The 26,287-nt window shown below is 49.1% G+C and overlaps 1 protein-coding gene across 1 annotated transcript in view; it reads left to right on the forward strand.

The window, feature by feature from the left end:
- LOC122923873 (transmembrane protein 169-like) overlaps positions 1-14,429 on the forward strand; it is a 30,103-nt gene extending 15,674 nt beyond the window's left edge. Inside the window, exon 4 of the mRNA XM_044274720.1 lies at positions 14,069-14,429. Within this exon, the coding sequence (XP_044130655.1) occupies positions 14,069-14,128 (60 nt within the window). The 3' untranslated portion in view covers positions 14,129-14,429. The remainder of the gene's footprint in view (positions 1-14,068) is intronic.
- Positions 14,430-26,287: the final 11,858 nt, after the last annotated feature.

The following is a 26,287-nucleotide window of genomic DNA, read 5'->3' on the forward strand; positions in this document are numbered from 1 at the left end:
TACAGGATGTAACTCAGGATCAGTACAGGATAAGTAATGTATGTACACAGTGACTGCACCAGCAGAATAGTGAGTGCAGCTCTGGAGTATAATACAGGATGTAACTCAGGATCAGTACAGGATAAGTAATGTATGTACACAGTGACTCCACCAGCAGAATAGTGAGTGCAGCTCTGGAGTATAATACAGGATGTAACTCAGGATCAGTACAGGATAAGTAATGTAATGTATGTACACAGTGACTGCACCAGCAGAATAGTGAGTGCAGCTCTGGAGTATAATACAGGATGAAATGCAGGTATAAAGTCACTTGACTTTTTATGTAGATAAATTCTATATATAAATTTGTAATGGGAACAAAACTGAGCTGATACTGACAAGCATCAGACTACTCATCCCGTTCTACTTGCACAGTATGGGGAATGGTGCAGGAGTTCTGTACTATACACTGGATTTCTTGTGCGATTTGCTGTCGCTATAATTATTCTTTCTGTAATTAACATGATTGCTTTGTTATAAAATCTCTGAACACTCAGGCGACATAGCAGGAAGGAGCCTTCATATGTTTCTTTGCACATTTCTGCAGTGACCGATCATGTAGACCAGACAGGTTGTTTTTTTTACCCTGTAATTTTGAAATGGTGGAATTCGATGTGATCACAAGCCGGCGATGCGTGATATTGTTATAGCCGGCTGTACCGGTGCAAGGACAATGGAGGACTTCAGGGTAAAAAATTAAAGGTAACAAATATGACAAACTGCTATAAATGAAATACATTGTGTCTGTGACTATATTGCTGGCACTGTGGGGGTTAATATTGGCTGAGTCTTTCTGACATACCTGCTGCAGACCCTCATGTGTGCCCACGGGGGGTAGAATCCGTTACACATGGTAGCACCTGAATTTGAGCCATTTTGGACGGGCCTGGTACTGAGAGGCTGCCCATCGCTCTCTAGAGACCCAGACTCAGTCAGGATGAAAGAAGCTGATCCAGAATCATTGTTACAAGTTTTACACTTTTTCTATTTGGCTTGGAATTACAGAGCTGCTCATACTGCGCCCCCTGATTCAGGCATGGATTTCCATCATACCCGTGCAGACTGATTCTTACATGGTCGTAGCTTTAGGAGGAAGGCAGCTAGGGGAAGGGGGTTGTCTCATTACAGCATCCACCTCTTCAGGGTAGGTCCACGGTAGGATTTTTGTGAGGCAAATCCATAGCGTTGTGCAGTACCAGCAAAATAAAGGAGTTTTTATCAATTCTCAGCCATACGCTGCAGAATCAATATGTAGCAGAAATTGCCCAGTGGTGCAAAATTTTAAAGCCATAGCATGTCAAAGTATACTGCAGATTTTCATTGTGGATGTTACCCTGTGCACTGATGAGTCTGAATCATCACCAGCGACAAAATCTACTTAAAAAAAAATTGCCCTGCATCGTGTCAGCCACAAGTGAACGTGCCCTTCAATGAATCTGGCTGATCAACTGATCGCCCCACGTGTGAAACATTTCCCTACAGCGGCCACTACAGGGGAAATGGAGAATTACAGCTGACCATTTAAATAGATGGACCAGGTCCGCCAGAGCAAGAGCTCAGATTCAAGCGGTTCTGAGCCATTCACCCCCCTCTGTAATATCCATATGCCCTAGTTGCTCCTAAGGAAAAAGTTGTGAGACACGAGCACCATTTTTGGGAATATAGGTAACATCTAGAAAAATGGCACCAGTAATCTGCCCCGCTGTGACTGGGTCAGACGGCTTTTTAAGTGATCTGGTTTTGGCCGCCTGTGTCGTCCCTCAGCTGTTCTCGTCAGTATTTTTGGGAGATGTCCTCAGCTTAATATACAGATCTATTCCAGACACAAGTACATGACTCCTGAAGAAGGAACGTTCTCCCTGAGATGAGACTAGTGGTCAGGGGTTCCTGTCCTGCTTGGGGCTCACAGAGAGCGGTCGCGTTCTGTGACCTCAGGATTGTATTTCTATTTATTTATTTACAGAAATGTAATTCCTAATTAGATACAATGTTACAAGCAGAGTTGGTCTTATTGAAGGTGAAACCCACTGGAGGAGCTGCCTCTTCCATTACCCCCCCAGTAATGTATACAAAGAAGATGGTGCCCCCTGCTGGTATTGGTGCTAGTGTGTGCCGTCACAGCTTTCCATCCTAGAACAGGATACAGACGCCAACTGAGTGGATACACATGATAGTATTAAAGGGGTTATTCCTATCTCAGAGATTGGGGGCATATCGCTAGGACCTCTGAGATCCGCACCTATCTTAAAAATGGAGCCCACAAAGTGTAGGAGGCCACACCGCACATGCATGGGAAAATGGCCCACTGCCAGTGGGACCTGCAACTATCAGACACTGGGGGGGGATATCCTAGCTATATTCCCCAATGTACGAGATAGAAATACCCCTTTAAGGGACCTTTAGACGAGGCGATGATCAGTACGATTGAGCGAGGAACGAGTCGCTTCGTGGTGTAGTGATTTGTTTCCATAAGGACCCTTTAAATGCGCCGATTATTATTCACAAAATCGTAATTTCGATCACATACTCCAACTTTTGTAAAGCAGACTGTTTGTTGCACTTAAACAATGCAAAATTTGAGTGGGGTCCTCAAACACACCCACAGTGTAATCGTCTGTAATCCAACAATGATTTTTGTGCCCGCACAAACTATGGAACCAATGAGAAATCTACTGATTGTCGGATGAGCTCTATCCCTCATTGGTTTTATACTGGTTGATAATCGTGCAAACAGTATCACACATAATTAGATACAACAGCTCAATAGACAGTATCACACATGATAGGATTAGATACACGGCTCAGCAGACAGTATCACACATGATAGGATTAGATACACAGCTCAGCAGACAGTATCACACAGGATAGGATTAGATACACAGCTCAGCAGACAGTATCACACATGGTAGGATTAGATACACAGCTCAGCAGACAGTATCACACATGGTAGGATTAGATACACAGCTCAGCAGACAGTATCACACAGGATAGGATTAGATACACAGCTCAGCAGACAGTATCACACAGGATAGGATTAGATACACAGCTCAGCAGACAGTATCACACAGGATAGGATTAGATACACAGCTCAGCAGACAGTATCACACATGATAGGATTAGATACACAGCTCAGCAGACTGTATCACACAGGAGAGGATTAGATACAACAGCTCAGCAGACAGTATCACACAGGATAGGATTAGATACACGGCTCAGCAGACAGTATCACACAGGATAGGATTAGATACACGGCTCAGCAGACAGTATCACACAGGATAGGATTAGATACACGGCTCAGCAGACAGTATCACACATGATAGGATTAGATACACAGCTCAGCAGACAGTATCACACATGATAGGATTAGATACAACAGCTCAGCAGACAGTATCACACATGATAGGATTAGATACACAGCTCAGCAGACAGTATCACACATGATAGGATTAGATACACAGCTCAGCAGACAGTATCACACATAATTAGATACAACAGCTCAATAGACAGTATCACACAGGATAGGATTAGATACACAGCTCAGCAGACAGTATCACACATGGTAGGATTAGATACACAGCTCAGCAGACAGTATCACACAGGATAGGATTAGATACACAGCTCAGCAGACAGTATCACACAGGATAGGATTAGATACACAGCTCAGCAGACAGTATCACACAGGATAGGATTAGATACACAGCTCAGCAGACAGTATCACACAGGATAGGATTAGATACACAGCTCAGCAGACAGTATCACACAGGACAGGATTAGATACAACAGCTCAATAGACAGCAGATCAGCTCAGTTTGGCAATCAGTGTCACACATGATAACCTTAGAAAAAGCTCAGCAGTCAGTATCAAACATGATAGGATTAGATACTTTGGTCCAGAAGACAGTATCACATGTGATAGGATTAAGTTTCACACCAGCCTGCCAGAATTCACCGGATCCGGCACCGCTGGCCCCATTAAGTATAATGCGGTCTGGCGGACATTCTGCCGCATTGAGCTAGCAAGTGGAGAACCGCTGCAAGCTGCTTTTTGTGTCCAGCCGATCCTCCGCTTGCCCGTCGGATTGTAGCTGCCACTGGTGTGAAGGTCAAAAGAGGCACATTTGTGAGGTCTGCACATAGGCCATGATACACTGGCTCAGCTGTATGATGTCCCTGGAAATGGCTCTGTAATGTTGGTAAGAGCCTCGGCTTGTATCCAGGGGTTAAATCTCTTCACATGGAAGTAGGTCAGACTGAGCGCCATTCACCGTCACAACGATGTAGATTACAGTAATCACTAGACAGAGGAAAAACACGTCCCGACTGTCTGGATAAAGTCTGTGCAAATGGACAAATCATGTAGAACGCTCTGCAGAACATCTCATCAAGATCATATCAAATGACCCATGTTACTGTATAGGGGGTCTCTCTAGTGTAGTGAGAAGGGGGTCTCTGTACTGTTTAATCCCCATGCAGGTAATGCATGTGCATGAATCCAGGATTCAAGGCTGAAATGGCTGATAACAGGCGGCAATAGACTGTATTCTCCTGTCCTACAGTCATCCTCTCCCCTGAAATGGCTGATAACAGGGGGCAATAGACTGTATTCTCCTGTCCTACAGTCATCCTCTCCCCTGAAATGGCTGATAACAGGGGGCAATAGACTGTATTCTCCTGTCCTACAGTCATCCTCTCCCCTGAAATGGCTGATAACAGGGGGCAATAGACTGTATTCTCCTGTCCTACAGTCAGCCTCCCCCCTGAAATGTCTGATAACAGGGGGCAATAGACTGTATTCTCCTGTCCTACAGTCATCCTCTCCCCTGAAATGGCTGATAACAGGGGGGCAATAGATTGTATTCTCCTGTCCTACAGTCATCCTCTCCTCTGAAATGGCTGATAACAGGGGGCAATAGACTGTATTCTCCTGTCCTACAGTCATTCTTTCCCCTGAAATGGCTGATAACAGGGGGCAATAGACTGTATTCTCCTGTCCTACAGTCAGCCTCCCCCTGAAATGGCTGATAACAGGGGGCAATACACTGTATTCTCCTGTCCTACAGTCATCCTCTCCCCTGAAATGGCTGATAACAGGGGGCAATAGACTGTATTCTCCTGTCCTACAGTCATCCTCCCCCCTGAAATGTCTGATAACAGGGAGCAATAGACTGTATTCTCCTGTCCTACAGTCATCCTCTCCCCTGAAATGGCTGATAACAGGGGGCAATAGACTGTATTCTCCTGTCCTACAGTCATCCTCTCCCCTGAAATGGCTGATAACAGGGGGCAATAGACTGTATTCTCCTGTCCTACAGTCATCCTCTCCCCTGAAATGGCTGATAACAGGGGGCAATAGACTGTATTCTCCTGTCCTACAGTCATCCTCCCCCCTGAAATGTCTGATAACAGGGGGCAATAGACTGTATTCTCCTGTCCTACAGTCATCCTCTCCCCTGAAATGGCTGATAACAGGGGGGCAATAGATTGTATTCTCCTGTCCTACAGTCATCCTCTCCTCTGAAATGGCTGATAACAGGGGGCAATAGACTGTATTCTCCTGTCCTACAGTCAGCCTCCCCCTGAAATGGCTGATAACAGGGGGCAATAGACTGTATTCTCCTGTCCTACAGTCATCCTCTCCCCTGAAATGGCTGATAACAGGGGGCAATAGACTGTATTCTCCTGTCCTACAGTCATCCTCTCCCCTGAAATGGCTGATAACAGGGGGCAATAGACTGTATTCTCCTGTCCTACAGTCATCCTCTCCCCTGAAATGGCTGATAACAGGGGGAAATAGACTGTATTCTCCTGTCCTACAGTCATCCTCTCCCCTGAAATGGCTGATAACAGGGGGAAATAGACTGTATTCTCCTGTCCTACAGTCAGCCTCCCCCTGAAATGGCTGATAACAGGGGGCAATAGACTGTATTCTCCTGTCCTACAGTCAGCTTCCCCCTGAAATGGCTGATAACAGGGGGCAATAGACTGTATTCTCCTGTCCTACAGTCATCCTCTCCCCTGAAATGGCTGATAACAGGGGGCAATAGACTGTATTCTCCTGTCCTACAGTCATCCTCTCCCCTGAAATGGCTGATAACAGGGGGCAATACACTGTATTCTCCTGTCCTACAGTCATCCTCTCCCCTGAAATGGCTGATAACAGGGGGCAATAGACTGTATTCTCCTGTCCTACAGTCATCCTCTCCCCTGAAATGGCTGATAACAGGGGGCAATAGACTGTATTTAGCGGCACAGCAATGGGCTCCACATATCACTAATGTCAGATCTGCAGACGAGTCTCTCAATATCCTCCCGGCACACATCCTGCGCTGTCTGTTCCTCTCAATGTCTCATTGTTCTGCAGCTCGCCGGCCTCTGGATGCAGAGAAAAAAAATATAGAAAAAAACCCTGTAAAATGATTTTGTAGCCAGGCACAGGGCTGCGGATGTGATGACTGCACAATGAGAGCCGCCTCATGACAGATATCACCCCGATGCCTCCTCTCCAGGACATTCCCTTCTCTGTCCTGTGCCTCTCATCTCAACATAACTCATTTCCAGTCTTTATAAGATGATGGGTATGTGTGCAGACACAGACTTCTGTTTCTTGTCATACTCCACTCACATCCAAAGCTGCATTTAAATTCAGATTTAGCTTTCATGCTGCAAAACTTTGTCTCCTTGCTGCCCTCTGCTGATCTGCAGTGAGGTAAATCATCAAGTAGAGTAGCCGCTGTTGACGGATCCTATATGTTAATGAGTTGCAGTTCAGCTCGTTATCACATAAACATCTGCAGAATCTGATTAACCTATGAAGACTTCTTCTAAGCTACAGGAAACTGTGAGAACCAAAAACGCAACACATTAAGATGGGATGTGAGAACAGAGTCCAATGAATGAGGCTAAGAAAGAGTTAACACTCCATTATCAGCAGCAGCTTGCTGACTGTTTCCAGATAGGAAAAGGGACATTATATACAAAAATAGACAGTTGAAAAGATAAAGATATACGGTTTGTGTGTTATATACAGTGCGTAGGAATATACAGACGCTACATCCGATAGTTACCGATAGGTAAGCCACTGAAACCGGAGGATCACTTTAAATGCTTTTCCTTTTCTGGAAAAATGATTTGCAGATCTGATGAAACAGAAGTCGCCCCATCCTGAGCACAGAGAGAATGCATCGTATGAATGATTGATGGCAAATGAATGTTCCTAATGGACAGAGAAATGTATCTTGTGGTCGTCCACAGCACATATTGTAATACTAAATGGAAATCGTCTGTTATCAGACTGGATAATAAAGATCAGGAGCCAAAATATCACATGAAATGGCTATATCAACGCATAAATCCAATCATCATACTTAGGCTCCATTCACACGTCCGCAAAATGGGTCCGCATCCTTTCCGCAATTTTGCGGAAAGGGTGCGGACCCATTCATTCTCTATGGGGACGGAATGTGCTGTCCGCATCCACATTTGCGGATCCGCACTTCCGTATCCGTGCTTCCGTTTCCGCAAAAAAATAGAACATGTCCTATTCTTGTCCGCAATTGCGGACAAGAACAGGCATATTCTATTATGTTGGCAATATGCGGTCCGCAAAATGCGGAAAGCACATTGCCGCTTTCCGTGTTTTGCGGATCCGTGTCTCCGTGTATCCGCAAAACACATTGCGGACGTGTGAATACAGCCTTAGGGCTCATTCAGACGGCCGTATGCTATCCGCAAAAATGCGGATCCGTTTTTTTGCGGATTAGATGCTGACCTATTCACTTCTATGGGGCCCTTTTCTATTCCAAGGTTCCGCAAAATAAATGAAACATGTCCTATACTTGTCCGTGAAAATCAGGACATGGCCCTATTGAAGTCTATGGGTCAGCAAAAATACTGAATGCTATCCGTTTTTTTGCGGATCAGTTTTTTTGCGGATCCGCAAAAAAACGGATAGCATTCAGTAATTTTGCGGACAGCATACGGCCGTCTGAATGAGCCCTTACTCTGTACTAATCCTGAGTTACATCCTGTATTATACTCCAGAGCTGCACTCACTATTCTGCTGGTGAAGTCACTGTGTACATACATTACTTATCCTGTACTGATCCTGAGTTACATCCTGTATTATACTCCAGAGCTGCACTCACTATTCTGCTGGTGCAGTCACTGTGCACATACATTACATTACTTATCCTGTACTGATCCTGAGTTACAGCCTGTATTATTCTCCAGAGCTGCACTCACTATTCTGCTGGTGCAGTTACTGTGTACATACATTACTTATCCTGTACTGATCCTGAGTTACAGCCTGTATTATACTCCAGAGCTGCACTCACTATTCTGCTGGTGCAGTTACTGTGTACATACATTACTTATCCTGTACTGATCCTGAGTTACATCCTGTATTATACTCCAGAGCTGCACTCACTATTCTGCTGGTGCAGTCACTGTGTACATACATTACTTATCCTGTACTGACCCTGAGTTACATCCTGTATTATACTCCAGAGCTGCACTCACTATTCTGCTGATCGAGTCACTGTGCACATACATTACATTACTTATCCTGTACTGATCCTGAGTTACATCCTGTATTATACTCCAGAGCTGCACTCACTATTCTGCTGATGGAGTCACTGTGCACATACATTACATTACTTATCCTGTACTGATCCTGAGTTTTACATCAAGACACGGAGGCTCCTATTGCTATCTCTTCCTTTACTGTTCCACCAATAGCAGCAAAGAAAATTTACATACTGAACATTGTAACCATGACAACCGTAGTCCCACCCTCAGACAGCCCCTATAACAGGCAGCTCCTCCTCTGGGTCTTCCTCTTTCTTTGCTGCTGCCACCAGATAAGTGCTGCAAATTTTACCTTGTGTGCTTTTTGCATCTTTTGTATTGGTTTTTTCCTGTTTTTGGTTTATTTCTGGTGTTTTTCGTAACTTGTTTCCCTCTGCATATGTAGTGGGTTTGTTGGCACCTGTTTTCTCTGGGCTTCGGCCCTTATGGTTTTTATGGGGGGTTTATTTTACCCGGTGTGCTCATTATGGGGGTTCGTCCCCTCTCTGTCTTTGGTTTTTCCTAGTTTCCCTTGTCTGCGCCGTCGCGCTTCTTTCCCCACCCCGCCGGGTTGTTGCCTTTTCCCCCCCTTTTCTCCCTCTCTTTGTTTACCTTGGCTTGCGATCTTGCCAGGGATCCTTGCGCTTCCCGCGGCCGGATCTTCTTTCGCGCTCGGCCGGGTTATCGCGTAGTCTCGCGAGATCCCGGCGGCCATCTTGGTCCTCTGATATCGCGGGATTCTCGGCGGCCATCTTGTCCCCGCCTGGTTTCCGTCCGGATCGGTCGCATTCTCTCTGCGCTGCGCTCCCTCTGCCGCGCTCGCTGCTGCCTCATCGCGCCTGGGTGATTAACCCTTGCGCTCCACATAGGTATTTTGGCCCATATTAACCCCTCATTACCCCGGTCCTCGCGTGACTATTGTCCCACGATGTCTACCGATTTGCCCTCCAGCCAGGCCTGCCCAGCACCTACTGAGGAGATGGAGGTTGAGAGGGATGACCCTCATACTTTAGCAATTCAGCAGTCGGTATCTAGTGCCATATTAGCCGCTATGGGATCCATGTCCACTATGCTGGCTACAACCATTTCACAGGCCCTTGCTGCACACCCCCCTAGGGAGTCCCTGCAGCCTGCCCCTGCTATAATGACGCCGTCTGATGCCATTGATATTCCTGTTTCACAGGATGATAGAATTGGTGCGCGTACTGCCACCCATGAGAGCAAGCAACGATCACGCAAGAGAGCCTTACCGCGCCAGGCAGAAAAGGCGCGCACGTGGAAATGTGCCAGAGCACAACCAGGTGCCGATTCAGACTCGGATCCCGGCTCAGACTTAGAGGCGTTGGAGGATCTGGATTATCCCTCTGATGAGGAAACCCAGGATCAGGCTCCCACTGCTAGGGCCCCCGTCCCTTCCACTTCCTCGGCGGTCGGCACTGCTCCTACAGCGGTCGATTTGACGTCTGCATTGACGGACCCTTCCGGCGAACTTATGTTCGACCCGGATACTCTCCATCACCCTAGGTCGGCGGAATGGCTCCCATCTGACCATGTGGGTAAATACCTGGAGGCTCGGGTTCGCCACCCGTTAAGTAAGGAGGCACGCAATAAGCTTCGTGCCGAATGCCCTAGACCCTTGGTCCCTAGTAAGGTCTGCGATACACCTGTGGTCGACCCTAAGATGACCCAGTTTTTGGCCAAAACGGGCTGGAACCCACGCAAGGGTTTGGACTCCGCCTTGAGGAGCTGCCAAGACAAGCTCCTGGATGTGTTTGGGCCCCTCACTAAGTTGCTAGAATTGGCAGAGTCTGCCAGAGCAGATGGCTCCAGTATTGATCCCGAGGAACTTCGGGGTTGGGCTCAAAGAGCGATTTGTGTTGCTGGCAATGCCAACACGTCCCTATCTATTGAACGGCGTAAGGCCATTCTCTTTAAGATTGACCCTAAGCTGGCCAATCTTGCCCTGACCGAGGCAGGCAAGGAGGCACAGGGGCTGCTATTCGGCGACTCCTTTATTAAGGATCTCGGCCGTTATGTTGGCGCATTCACTGCACTAGACAAGGCCCAGTCCTCTATGCGCCGAGTGTTTCAGGGACGGGTCTCCAACAGGGCCGGCAGTACCAGGGGCCGCCTGTCCGGCCGATCTACCTTCCACGCGCGTGGCGCGGGCCGAGGCTCCTTTCACCAAAGACCTCCTTTCCAGGATCAGAGGGGCTCCTCGACTTTCTTCCCGGCCAGAGGCGGCAATTGGCGTTCCAGGTCTTTCCGTGGGAACCCCAACTCAAGACGACCTTTTCGGTAAGTTTTCCCCTAGTGGGGGTTTCTTTTCCCCTTTACATAGGGGGCAGACTCCGACATTTTTTCCGTGCCTGGGCGGAGATCACTTCAGACCCGTGGATATTATCCACCGTCAGGGGTTTCCGGATCGAACTAGTAGACTCCCCTTTCCGACTCCCCCCTCCCTCCCCTTTTCTGCTTTCCAGGCCGGATCGATCCCTGGTGGATTTAGAACTGAGGTCGCTTTTCCAAAAGGGTGCGGTAGAACGGGCTCCTCCGTCCCCTGGGAGAGTCGTCAGCAATATCTTTCTCGTCCAAAAGAAGGGCGGACAGATGCGCCCAGTGATAAATCTTCGGTCACTGAACTCCATAGTGCGTTATCGCCACTTCAAGATGGAGGGGATTCACCTTCTCAGGGATCTGCTCCTTCCCAGAGATTGGATGGTGAAATTGGACCTAAAGGACGCTTACCTGACGGTTCCCATCGATCCTTCGTCCAGGGACCTTCTCTGTTTTCTATGGGGGGGGGGGGAGACGTGGCGCTTCACTTGCCTCCCATTCGGTCTGTCCTCGGCGCCCTGGTGCTTCACCAAACTAATGCGACCAGCCATGGCCTGGCTCCGCAGTCGGGGTGTTCGTCTAATCATATATCTGGACGACATCCTTATCATGCATCATTCCAGGTCAACCTTGCTGGACCATCTACGCTGGACATAGGATCTGCTGTCACGCCTCGGTTTTCTTCTAAATCAGGAGAAGTCGTGCTTGACCCCTCTGCAGAGGATGGATTTTCTGGGATTCACGGTGGACTCGGTGTCCGAGTCCCTCAGCCTCCCTTCAGCCAAACTGCGGGCCATTCGGAAGGAATTGAGACACGCCCTGTCGTCCCCTCAGTTAACCTTACGTCACCTTGCCCGCATCATCGGCCTGCTGGCCTCTTCCATCCAGGCAGTGTTTCCGGCCCCGTTGCACTATCGTGCCCTTCAGCGACTCAAGATTGCGCACCTCCGCTCCGGTGCGGCCTTTGCGGACACAGTGACGCTGGATTCGGAAGCCAGGGAGGAGCTTCATTGGTGGATCACCAACTTGGAGGCGTGGAATGGCAAGGCGATCTTCGGTCTCCAGCCGGAGTTCACGGTGGAGTCGGATGCGAGCCTGCAGGGCTGGGGTGCCCACTGCAATGGCGTCTCCACGGGCGGTCGCTGGACGTCGGAGGAATCTAAATTGCACATCAACGCGTTGGAACTGTTGGCGGGGTCCTTTGCCATTCGGAGTTTTACCAACGGGATGGCTCATGCTTGCATTCTTTTGCGTATGGACAACGTTTCGGCAGTCCGCTACGTCAACCGCTTGGGTGGTACTCGGTCGGCGGCGCTGGCTCGTCTTGCGAAGGAGTTTTGGTCCTACTGCCTCTCCAAGGACATTGTGGTCCAGGTGGAATACCTTCCCGGTCTCCACAACACTCGAGCGGATCAGAGTTCACGTTGTTTCACGGACGGCAGCGATTGGAGGTTGGCCCCGAGGATATTCTCCGCGATCTCAGACGTCTGGGGCCCCTTTGCAGTGGACCTATTTGCTTCGAGGCTCAACGCCCAGCTCCCTCGTTTCTTCAGCTGGCGCCCGGATCCGGGGGCGGAAGCAGTGGATGCCTTTCTGCAGGATTGGTCGAGATCACTTCTGTATGCGTTTCCCCCGTTCGCAATGATTCCGAGGATGCTTCTGCAGGTTCGCCGCCAGATGGCCGAATTGGTGGTGGTGGTCCCCTTTTGGGGGACTCAGAGTTGGTTCCCGTCTCTCTTGGAGCTCCTGGTGGACGTACCACTTCTTCTCCCGGACCTCGCGGATCTTCTTTGCGACCCCAGAGGGTTGTGCCACCCCCTTCTTCTGGACGGGACTCTTCAGCTGCTGGCGTGTCGGGTCTCCGGATCCCTGGAGAAGTCGAGGGCATTTCGGACTCAGCTAGACGACTCCTGGACAATGCATGGGCTCCCGGCACCAGAAAGTCTTATCGGGCAGCTTGGAATCTTGGTCTAGTTGGTGCATGGCACGGGACTTGGATCCCATTTCGGCACCTGTGAGTGATCTTTTGCAATTTCTTACCTCTTTGTTTGAGGCCGGTAAGGCTTACAGGACGATCAATCTTTTTCGTTCGGCCATTTCCTCTACTCACCAGGGGTTCGATGGTGCCCCTGCGGGCCAGCACCCTTTGGTTTGCCGCCTCCTGCGTGGCTCTCGCCTTACTCGCCCTCCGCGCCCTAGGTTTACTACCACTTGGGACGTCTCTTTGGTCTTGTCATTCTTGGCGGCCTGGCCCGACAATTCGGATCTTTCTTTGCGTCAGCTGTCTGCTAAGTTGCTAGTGCTCTTCTGTCTGATTTCTTGTAAGCGGGTTTCGGATGTGCGGGCGTTGGATCACGACGCCAGGTCCTTCACGCCTGAGGGGGTCTCCTTTAATATTTCAAGACGCACCAAGACCCATATCACGACTGTGTCTTATCCTTGTTTCCCGTCCTCTCCGGCTCTTTGTCCCGTGGCTTGTTTACGGGAATACGAATCTAGGACTAGAGCCTACCGCTCTCCTGTGGTCCCGCAGCTTTTCCTCTCTATTCGTCATCCCTTTGGTCCGGTCTCTAGTCCGACTTTGGCTCGTTGGATGAAGTGGGTTATGTCCCTTGCGGGGATCGATACTTCTGTTTTTACGGCGCATTCGGCCAGGGGCGCATCTGCCACCTCCTTGGCTATTTCAGGAGCTCGTATGGAGGATATCTTGCGTCTGGCGGACTGGTCTAGGGTGACGACCTTCAGGGAGTATTATTTTCGCCCTCCTCCTCATTTGTTCGCTTCCGTGATTGCGCAGCTTTGAACTAGCAATATGAGCCTCCGTGTCTTGATGTAAAACTTATTGATTTTCCTAGTCTACGACGTAAAGTCATAGTTTTATTAAAGACACGGAGGCGAGTATTGCCCGCCCAGGTTTGTTTCTCTATTTTCGGTGGAGGGGTGGTCTGCTCTTATTTATTGCCATTATTATTATTATTATTGTTATTGATATGCTTATTATTCATGATAATGTGCTTATTGTCAGATATGTTTATTGCTCTCTTGACGGTTTCTCTGCCATTTTCGGACTGCCGCCTTGTGGGTCTGGTCTGTTATTTACGCTTGCCATATTCTTTGTTTCTTCTAGGTTGAGCGTCCACTGAAGTGTGGGATCTACGTCCTTCTGTTTTCTCCTCAGGAGTGTTAGCCCGGTTGGCTTCGTTTGTGGAGTTCGCTTGGAGCGGTGCGGTTTCGCTTCCAGTTCCGGTTGCTTGTTGGACGGTTCCGGTTGATGTCCGATGTTGGTGTCAGGTCCAAAGAAAGAGGAGGAGTTGCCTGTTATAGGGGCTGTCTGGGGGTGGGACTACGGTTGTCATGGTTACAATGTTCAGTATGTAAATTTTCTTTGCTGCTATTGGTGGAACAGTAAAGGAAGAGATAGCAATACTCGCCTCCGTGTCTTTAATAAAACTATGACTTTACGTCGTAGACTAGGAAAATCAATAAGTTACATCCTGTATTATACTCCTGAGCTGCACTCACTATTGAGCCGGTGCAGTCACTGTGTACATACATTACTTATCCTGTACTGATCCTGAGTTACATCCTGTATTATACTCCAGAGCTGCACTCACTATTCTGCTGGTGCAGTCACTGTGTACATACATTACTTATCCTGTACTGATCCGGAGTTACATCCTGTATTATACTCCTGAGCTGCACTCACTATTCAGCCGGTGCAGTCACTGTGTACACACATTACTTATCCTGTACTGATCTTGAGTTACATCCTGTATTATACTCCAGAGCTGCACTCACTATTCTGCTGGTGCAGTCACTGTGTACATACATTACTTATCCTGTACTGATCCTGAGTTACATCCTGTATTATACTCCAGAGCTGCACTCACTATTCTGCTGGTGCAGTCACGGTGTACATACATTACTTATCCTGTACTGATCCTGAGTTACATCCTGTATTATACTCCAGAGCTGCACTCACTATTCTGCTGGTGCAGTCACTGTGTACATACATTACTTATCCTGCACTGATCCTGAGTTACATCCTGCATTATACTCCAGAGCTGCACTCACTATTCTGCTGGTGCAGTCACTGTGTACATACATTACTTATCCTGTACTGATCCTGAGTTACATCCTGTATTATACTCCAGAGCTGCACTCACTATTCAGCCGGTGCAGTCACGGTGTACATACATTACTTATCCTGTACTGATCCTGAGTTACATCCTGTATTATACTCCAGAGCTGCACTCACTATTCTGCTGGTGCAGTCACTGTGTACACACATTACTTATCCTGTACTGATCTTGAGTGACATCCTGTATTATGTTCCAGAGCTGCACTCACTATTCTGCTGGTGCAGTCACTGTGTACATACATTACTTATCCTGTACTGATCCTGAGTTACATCCTGTATTATACTCCAGAGCTGCACTCACAATTCTGCTGCTGCAGTCACTGTGTACATACATTACTGTCACGATCCCTCCCGTGACAGAGGTTAGAAGATCTGAGAGATTGGTTACACATTAGGTTATTTGACAGCCTCTCGGTTTTCACTTTGCAGTGTTGCTGTTGGTATGACCACACCTGTTGTTTCAGGTGCAGCTTGTGGTCATTACTGCTCCTCTATTTAGTCTGGACTCACACTTCTTACCGTGCAGTTGATATTCTCTGCCTGGAGTTGGAAGAGCTGGTGTGTTGTCCTCATCTGAGTTCCTGCTCATCCATTTTCTATTTAAGATAAGTGTACTTCTCTTTGTATTCTGTTGCTCCCATTTGCTTGTTGTTACTAGGCCTCAGGAAGACGCTGGTTCATTCATCTGGGAAGGAACCACTAGTCTCAGACCCTGTCACCAATCCTATTGGTTTCTAGGGCCTAGGTTTCCGGTGTATGACTATTCCCACCATCAGGGTCTATTCATACTGACAGGAGTCCCTGCCCCTAGCCTTGAGGCCTAGTTCCTGGTAATTTTTCTTCTGTTGTCTTTCTGGTGTTCCTCCCCTTACATTGTGACAATTACAGAGATCCCTCAAGATACAATGGCCTCAGGATACAATATTTCCAGCATACAGTGTCTTTTCTGACCCATCGTAAGTTGACTCTACATACAATGTCTCAGACTCGGATCCAACCAATCAAGGCCACTTTTCTGGTAAAATAGCTGGATTAGATGCTAGTTAGTAGCTATTCCTGACTGTTATACATAAGGACTTGTTTTATCCGTCTTAGTTATCTGCTTATTTTTCTTATCTTCATTTTCTCTTATCTTGGATGAGACTTTGGAACAAATTACTCAGCTTATAATGGTTTCAATATACAATGGTCGTCCTGGAACCAATTAATATTGTAACTTTTTTTTTAATTATTATTTATTATTAAAGCGCCATTCATTCCATAGCGCTGTACATATGATAAGGGGTGCACATACATAATACAGACAATTGCACTAATCATAAACAAGATGAGTTACAAACTGGTACAGAAGGAGAGAGGGCCCTGCCCGTGAGGGCTTACACTCTACATGGTATGGGAGAAGGACACAGTAGGTGCGGGTGAAGTTGGTCATGGTGGTATAGAGGCAGCAGGGTCACTGGTTGTAGGCTTGTCTGAAGAGGAGGGTTTTCAGGTTTCTTTTGAAGGATTCCACTGTAGGTGAGAGTCTGATATGTTGGGGTAGCGAGTTCCAGAGTATGGGGGATGCACGGGAGAAACTTGAGGGACTACTGTACTTATCCTGCGTAACATCCTGTATTTTACTCCAGAGCTGCACTCACTATTCTGCTGGTGCAGTCACTGTATACATACATTACATTACTTATCCTGTACTGATCCAGAGTTACATTCTGTATTATATTCCAGAGCTGCACTCACTATTCTGCTGGTGCAATCACTGTGTACATACATTACATTACTTAGCCTGTACTGATCCAGAGTTACATCCTGTATTATACTCCAGAGCTGCACTCATTATTCTGCTGGTGCAGTCACTGTGTACATACATTACTTATCCTGTACTGATCCTGAGTTACATCCTGTATTATACTCCAGAGCTGCACTCACTATTCTGCTGGTGCAGTCACTGTGTGCATACATTACATTACTTATCCTGTGTTACATCCTGTATTATACTCCAGAGCTGCACTCACTATTCTGCTGGTGGAGTCACTGTGTACATGTGTAAGGCCGATTCATTGGCCTGTATTTGTGGGAGGGCCTTGGCTGCCTACTTCAACGGCCAGCGCCCTCCCACAAATCGTACAACGTGCAGAGTTTCGCAGGAAGCGTGCGCTCGTACCTGGCATTTCCCCCAGCAGGCAGGGTAAGTTGAAGTCTGGTCGGCGGCTGGCCCCTAGGTTAGTGGGGGCCTCACGCTCCGGACCGCATCGCTTCCTTCTTCCAAACCGGCTGGGGGCAGGACCATGACGGAAGGTAGGCTCCCTCATCCACAGGGCTGTGTTCTTGCCGTCGTTCACCGGCGGCGGGGGGCGGAGCCGCGACGGAGACTGCGCTCCCCTCCTCCCCCATCTACAGGGCTCTCGAGCGCTGCCCTCCTCCAGCGGGGGGGGGGGGGGGGGGGCGGAGCCACGACGGAGGAGGGCAGCGCTCGAGAGCATATATTTTGCGTATCATATATTTTGACCGGTGAAGGGTGGGGGCCGTGTCACATAAGGCCTCCCCCCTGTCCCGGCTCCCAGATGCCAGGGGGCTGCGCCATTTCCCCACGTGGTGGGTGTGCCCAGCCGGCGGCGGGTCGGCACCTTAAGCAAAGGGGGGCACCCCTGCACTGGGCGCCCTGCCAGGGAGCAGCACGACCCCCCATGGGGCATGTCTTCAACCGGTGAAAGGGGGGGCTGTGTCACATAAGGCCTCTCCCCTCTCCCGGCTCCCAGATGCCAGGGGGCTGCACCGTTTCCCCACGTGGTGGGTGTGCCCAGCCGGCGGCGGGTCGGCCCCTCAAGCAAAGGGGGGCACCCCTGCACTGGGAGCACTACCAGGGAGCTGCGCAAGCTCTCCACGTGGCTCACGTACCGTGTTGATGTGGGGCGGAGGCCATTGCGCGGAGGGGTCCCCCCATTCGGGTCCACGGTGCCAGGGAGCTCCGCGCTCCCCACGCGGTTATCGTGGAGGGATGCGGGGGACGCATTGGCCACGCTCTGCATCTTCACTAAAGTCTGGCACGGGCCGCCGTGCCGCATAGATAGGCAGGGATCCGTGACAACGCTAGGAACGGTCGGGGGGGGAACAATGTTAGCCAGCGACTAACTCCCTTCTACCGGTCGCCTGCAGCTCACGTCCAGTCATTTCATGTTTTACCTGCATGGTTCCTTACGGCATATGCACGATCCACAATTGACACCTTAATTGTTTTGCTTCCAGGTCCAAGTTTTGTCTTGATCTCATTCCGTGATTGTGGCTTGTCGGTAAGGTAGTAGGGGTACACGTTGAGGGAGGGGGGAGGTAGTGCCCACCAGTGGGGTATGTGCAGGCCTGCCATCAGAAATTCTGGGGCCCCTTACACAGCTCAAGGCCTGGGCCCCCCCTCCTACCCCGCCGATTTAGAATCCGTCCTGACTCCACCTCCCCTCCACCCCCAAGGACCTACCCCCAATTTCATTATTTTTTTTACAACTACAAAGACAGTAAAAAGTGATAATCAGCGATTTCAGTAAGGAATTAATTTTTGACCAAATAATATGAAGCCTGCTACCACGACAAGGTAGACTCTTTTAAGCAGGACCCTCCACTAACACTAACTGCACTACCTGTTCTAATCTGCCCTAGCAATCTTCCCCTGGCACATTTAAGAAAAAAACACCTTAAAAGCACAAGGTTTACTGTTACAGTGTCATGGGGGGATCTGTGGATGACTTACTGTTATGGGGGGAATCTGTGGAGGACTTACTGTTATGGGGGGAATCTGTGAATGACACACTGTTATGGGGGGGATCTGTGGATGACACACTGTTATAGGGGGAATCTGTGGATGACACTGCTATGGGATACTGTGGATGACACTGTTATGGGGATCTGTGGATGACACTATTACGGGGGATCTGTGGATGACACACTGTTATGGGGGATCTGTGGATGACACACTGTTATGGGGGATCTGTGGATGACACACTGTTATGGGGGATCTGAGGATGACGCACTGTTATGAGGGATCTGTGGATGACACTGTTATGGGGGATCTGTGGATGACACTGTTATGGGGGATCTGTGGATGACACTGTTATGGGGGATCTGTGGATGATGCACTGTTATTGGGGATCTGTGGATGACACACTGTTATGGGGGATCTGTGGATGACACACTGTTATGGGGGATCTGTGGATGACACACTGTTATGGGGGATCTGTGGATGACACTGTTATGGGGGATCTGTGGATGACACACTGTTATGGGGGATCTGTGGATGACACACTGTTATGGGGGATCTGTGGATGACACACTGTTATGGGGGATCTGTGGATGACACACTGTTATGGGGGATCTGTGGATGACACTGTTATGGGGGATCTGTGGATGACACACTGTTATGGGGGATCTGTGGATGACACTGTTATGGGGGATCTGTGGATGACACACTGTTATGGGGATCTGTGGATGACACACTGTTATGGGGATCTGTGGATGACACACTGTTATGGGGGCATCTGTGGATGACACACTGTTATGGGGATCTGTGGATGACACACTGTTATGGGGGATCTGTGGATGACACACTGTTATGGGGAATCTGTGGATGACACTGTTATGGGATACTGTGGATGACACACTGTTATGGGGGATCTGTGGATGACACACTGTTATGGGGGATCTGTGGATTACACTTTTATGGGGGATCTGTGGATGACACTCAACCACTCTCAAACCCAACTGGTCAAACTTGTTAAATGAATCCCAAACACAATATGCACAATAACACCCCCCACCCCCTCCAACACTTAATTAACCCCTTCATGGCCTAAACATTTTTTTCAAAGCAGAACCCAAAGCTAAATAGAGCTGGGTGGGCTGGCAAGGGAGGGGTTAATAACAATAAATGATGGAGGATCCTGGCCCTGTGGGATAATCCAGAAAACAGCTTTGCATTTTACCCCCGAGCAAAGACCACACAACATAGAGCTGCCGAGCCAAGGAGACAACATAAGGATCAATATGAAAATAAATAATTTGGAGCCTTTGAAATAGCTCAGCTCAGCATGCGGCACGGGCTACTGTCACACTGCCGTTTCTGGGTCCACCTGTGAGATCTGTTTCAGGGATCTCACAAGCGGCACCAAAACAGATCAGTTCAGCTCCAATGCATTCAGAATGGATAAGGATCTGTTTAGAATGCATCCGTTTGGCTCCGTTCCGCCTCCATTCCGCCTGGAGGCGTACACCAAAACGCTGCCTGCAGTCGGATCTTTAGATTCTTTTAACCTGTGACTCATTCAATTCTTAGACTCCGTATACAGTGTGTGACTCAGACTCAGAGCTGCTAGTGCTTGCCTTGCCTCAGCTCTGATTGGTTGGTGGGCAGGGAGGGGAGGGGCTGGCAGCAGCTTCCACTCTAGGATCAGATTACACTCCTCCCGAGCCCCTCCCCTCCCTGCTGCCAGCGGCTCTGCTGTTGTGTGCTGTGACTCACTGACTCAGCTCTGATTGGTTGGTGGGCGGGGAGGGGAGGGGCTGGCAGAAGCAGCTTCCACTCTAGGATCAGATTACACCCCTCCCCTCCCTGCCGCCCAGTGGCTCTGCTAATGTGTGCTGGGTCAGACGGAGCTGTTTCACTCGGATCGGCTCAGTCAGGGGAATCGACTCCTCCGGTTCAGTGAACTGAATTGGTTCAAATGAACGATTCGTTCATAAACCGGACATCACTAGCAAGGAATAATCAATTGCCCCCCTCTAGCGATGCAATAAAGTTCAACTCAAGTCACTGACAAATGGGAGGGGGGGGGGAAATTTTTTTTATTTTTTTACTGGGGTATTGGCTGTACCCCCTTGATGGCGGCCCTGGGTATTTGTCTCATGCACTATCTCACGTCCAGGTTGTGCTGTTTCACAAGCTTTCTGCGGTGGTCAGTGTGTAGATTTCTGAGTAGGTAAGTATATCATGTTTCCCCTGTATGCTTTTCTGGGTGGCGGTTCCTGGCCCTCCCTCACGGTTCCTCTGGTGTTTGTGTGCGTAGCTACACGGGGGCAGTGCACCTTTCTTCATGTTGCCAAACAGTTTTCACGGGTGCTGGTGGTCGCCCAGTTTAGCTGGTCACTTACGTTACTGTTTCCACAGCTGTGATGTCACACGCATCAGACATCGTCGAGGCGTCTGTGGACGAGAACGTAGCAGGGATGTCTGAGGGGGGCAGTATACCGTCCCTACAAGCATGGACCATCCCCAAGCTCATGTCGGAGCTGACGAAGAAGGGCGTCCCTTTCCCGGCTTCCGCCAGGAGGCGGAATTGTATTGGCTATGGAAAGACTCCTTGGTACCCAGTAGTGACGATCCCCCCATGACCACGGTGCAAACGTCACTTGCTCAGTTGCACGTTATGCTGAACAGTCTGACATCTGCTGTCACTTCGATACAGGCGAGGTTGGAGTTAATAGAGTCTCACGGCTCGGTCATTCCGGTTTCTGCCCCTGAGGTCCCGGTCGCTACCACCTCTGCTGTAGGGGATACCCGTACTGTCCAGGCCATCCCCAATGTGGCTCCATCTCATTTCGTCCCAATCAGCATCAGGAAAGACATCCTAGAGGGTAGGGATGTTAACCTCGCTTCGTTGCTGATAGCCTCCAGAGACTTGTCTGACAACAAAGTCATAGCTTGCGGGGAAGTCTTGGTGGTGCTGAGAGGCCGTGACCACAGGCTTAACCGCAAGTTAACCATCCCGGAGTTCGTCATGGCGTTTAGCCTTTTTAGGGATGTCGTATGTTCTGCCAGGCCGGACAGGAGGGAGGAACTCGATCTGTACCTCTTTCGGGTTACAGAGTTGGGTTACAAGTATGGAGGAAATTCGTTTTACGACTATCATTGTTCGTTTTCAGCCAAGGCAGCAGCTGCTCTCTCTCAGTTCCAACATGTTACAGATTGGTCCAACCTAGATACAGAACTGTTCTGCAGGCACTTTGCAGGCCTGAAAGCTCTCTCCTGTTCCGCCTGTCAGTCCATCTTCCACTCTGTAGAGTGGTGCCACAAGTCAGCCGCCAGTACTTCATCATACCTTTCCAGCTCGTCAGCTGGGCCACTCAATGTTTTCAGACCCCCTAGTTCTGTGGATAAGCTAGGCTGGCCCATTGTTCAGCTAGGTAGGGCCCAGATCTGTAACAACTACAATTACTCGTCTTGTAATTTCGGGCAATGCTGTCTGTTGCACATCTGCACCAACTGTTTTAGGGCCCATCCCAGAGTCGCGTGCTCATTAAAGTCAGTGAAAAATTACATGAGTGTGGTCAATACCAGCTGCTTACAGGAGTTCTTGCGAGGTCACCACAATCCAGGGTTCGTGCAGTTCCTGGTCTCAGGGTTTCACGAGGGCTTCCATACAGGGTTAATCATGACTACAGAATTCACGTATGAGTGCAAGAACCTTCAGTCTGCCGAGAGGAACCCTAATTCTGTAGATACACTTATAGAGGCCGAGTTGAACAAAGGTTTCCTGATCGGTCCTTTCAAAGTGCCTCCTTTCCAACGGTGGAGAGTCAGTCCCGTGGGGGTGGTCACGGGCAAATTTAGCAAAAAGGAGAGACTCATCATCGACTTGTCAGCCCCACATGGTTCCCAGGTCCCCAGCCTCAACTCCCTTATTCCTTCAGAAGAAGTGGGCATGAGATATTCTTCGATTGACCAGGCTATTGCCATCATCATGCAGTCAGGTCCCGGGTCGATGTTGTCCAAGGCCGACATATCGGATGCCTTTAAGTTGCTTCCCATCATGCCAGCGCTCTGGCAATGGCACGGCATCAAATGGAAGGATCTTTACTATTTTTCACCAAACTCACCTTCGGTTCCAAGAGCAGCCCGTGGCTCTTTGATCAGTTGGCTCAGGCCCTCCACTGGGTTCTGGAACACAAGATCCACTGTGAATTTGTCATCCACTACTTGGATGACTTTCTGCTGATCGAGAGGCCAAGGGCAGCCCCCCTAGGGTTGGGGAAGTTGTTTAGGTGTTTTTCCAGTTAGGTGTCCCGGTCTCCCCCAAGAAAGTAGAGGGCCCGTCCACAGTTATCACCTTTCTGGGCATTGAACAAAACTCGCAGGACATGTTAGCCAGGTTACCTTCGGACAAACTAGTGAGAATTAGAGAAGTCATCCATAGGTTTGCAGTCACGACCGTGGTCACTAAGGCTGATTTACAGTCACTACTGGGTATGTTGAATTTCGCCAAGCGCATCATCCCGCAAGGCAGATCGTTCATATCCCGCCTGCTGGCGCTCCTGGTGACGGCCCCGGAGCAGGACAGCCCAGTGTGTCTGGATAGTCAGGCCTTAGCTGATCTCCACATGTGGGACCAATTTCTTTGTCAGTGGAATGGGGTATCCTTGTTCATTCCCGAGTTGTCATGTCAATCTCCTGTAGTCTTCTCAGATGCGGCTGCGAGCTCAGGCTTTGCCGCCATTTTTGGCACCCACTGGCTCGCAGGTGAATGGCCTGCCGAGGTGAGACAGATCCCAGGTTTCCTCCACACCTCGGCACTGTTCGAACTGTACCCCATTGTGGTAGCTGCCCACATATGGGGCAATCATTGGGTAAATCAGTCTGTTTTGTTTGTGTCTGACAATACAGCAGTGGTAGACATTGTAAATAGTGGATCGTCTAAGTCATCTCATGTCATGTGTCTCTTAAGATGATTAGTGCAACTCTCCCTACATTACCATTTCTATGTCCATAGTGCGCATGTGCCAGGTTCGCAAAATGTGGCTGCTGACGCCTTATCGAGGGCTAATTTCTCCCTTTTCTTGCAGGTCATGCCAGAGGCAGATGTAGCGGGCGCTACCGTCCCTCCTCACGAATCCTTAATCCTAGCGTAACCAATCACCTAGAGATGGCCCACGCTTTGATATCCAAGTCCCTTTCCCCTAACACCACCAGGGCATATACCACCGGGTGGAAGGCGTTTTGCAAGTTTCAGGGGGAATGTCCTCAGGGAGAGTCCAGTTTTGTAGAGTACATCCTGGCGTTCAATGGCTACTGCCACTCAGAACTCAAGCTCTCCCACAACACGGTGAGGTCATACTTGTCGGGAGTGCAACATTTCTTTTCCGTCAGTCATCCCGAACGGGCATCGGTGTTCTCCATGCATGCCGTCAAATCCGCACTTAAGGGTTTGAGCAAATGCGGGCCCCAAGGCCAAGTGCGTGGGCAGGCTGTCACCGGGCTCCTTTTCCGTAGACTATCTGACGTCCTGGATAGAAATCCTTTTGGGGTTCTACCTAGCCTGGTGCTCAAATCCGCCATCTATCTAGCTTTCTATGGCTTCTTGAGGCCTGGGGAGTTCACTTGTTCTCCTAGCAGCAGCAGGTTTCTCACAGTCGGCCAGCTGGTCCAAAACGCCGAAGGTTACGTGCTGCTGCTAAGGACGTCCAAAACCTCACAGGTGGGCCCCCCAGTCCCGGTGTCCTATTTCCCTACGTCTCATCAATGGTGCCCCGTCACAGTTCTCCGTCAGCTACTATAAGCCTTGTCGGGGTCCGGGCCAAATAGTCCACTGTTGCCCTTTGGGGTGGCACCACTCACCACCCATCAGTTTGTGTCCCACATACGCTCCCTAGTGGCCAGCTTGGGCGTCGACCCCGCCACGATCTCGGGACATTCATTCCGCATAGGTGCAGCATCCACGGCCTCCAAGAACCAGGTGCCAGCGCATGTTATTCAGAAATTAGGGCGTTGGAGCTCCACGTGTTTTAACCGTTATATACCTCACCCTGAAACTGAGATGTCAATGGCTTTCCAGAGTCTGGTTTTGTAATTACGTTGTAATAAAATTACTCCTACCAATCGGTATGTCTTTTTGCCCTCTTTCAGGCGTCCCTCCATGACGCGGTTGCGGCACAACTCTAACCGCTTATGAATAGGGTATCTCAGGTAGGACTCGGTACGTTCTTGGTTGCCACGACCACAAACATTTCTTATTCTGTACTGATCCTGAGTTACATCCTGTATTATACACCAGAGCTGCATTCACTATTCTGCTGGTGCAGTCACTGTGTACATACATTACTTATCCTGTACTGATCCTGAGTTACATCCTGTATTATACTCCAGAGCTGCACTCACTATTCTGCTGGTGTAGTCACTGTGTACATACATTACTTATCCTGTACTGATCCTGAGTTACATCCTGTATTATACACCAGAGCTGCACTCACTATTCTGCTGGTGGAGTCACTGTGTACATACATTACATCCTGCATTATACACCAGAGCTGCACTCACTATTCTGCTGGTGCAGTCACTGTGTACACTCATTACTTATCCTGTACTGATCCTGAGTTACATCCTGTATTATACTCCAGAGCTGCACTCACTATTCTGCTGGTGTAGTCACTGTGTACATACATTACTTATCCTGTACTGATCCTGAGTTACATCCTGTATTATACACCAGAGCTGCACTCACTATTCTGCTGGTGGAGTCACTGTGTACATACATTACATCCTGCATTATACACCAGAGCTGCACTCACTATTCTGCTGGTGCAGTCACTGTGTACATACATTACATCCTGCATTATACTCCAGAGCTGCACTCACTATTCTGCTGGTGCAGTCATTGTGTACATACATTACTTATCCTGTACTGATCCTGAGTTACATCCTGTATTATACACCAGAGCTGCACTCACTATTCTGCTGGTGCAGTCACTGTGTACATACATTACTTATCCTGTACTGATCCTGAGTTACATCCTGTATTATACTCCAGAGCTGCACTCACTATTCTGCTGGTGCAGTCACTGTGTACATACATTACTTATCCTGTCCCTCTGTCACAGGAAACCTACCACATGTCCTTCCAGCAGCTGACCAGCGGGGGTGCCCGGATTAGGACCAGACTGGTCTGATAATAGCCATTGCTGAGGAGAGGCCATCAGCAATTCAGTCCCAGAAAATCCCTTTAAAAGTGTATCTGCCATTTCTTTATATTTGTTAAATGTGTAGGTGACATGCCTTATATATACGGCTCTGTGTGTACCTATATACCCGGACATCAGTGCACCGTCAGCGGCAATCTCCTGCATCTTGTGAGCGCTGGGCAGACGGATGACGCGGCCGGTGTCAGTGCTCACTGCTGACCGTACTGATGACAGACGGGGCAGGACAGAGATATATACATATAGTATTTATGG

The sequence above is a fragment of the Bufo gargarizans genome, unplaced genomic scaffold (assembly GCF_014858855.1).
Source record: "Bufo gargarizans isolate SCDJY-AF-19 unplaced genomic scaffold, ASM1485885v1 original_scaffold_2029_pilon, whole genome shotgun sequence".
In the NCBI taxonomy this organism is placed as follows: Eukaryota; Metazoa; Chordata; class Amphibia; order Anura; family Bufonidae; genus Bufo; species Bufo gargarizans.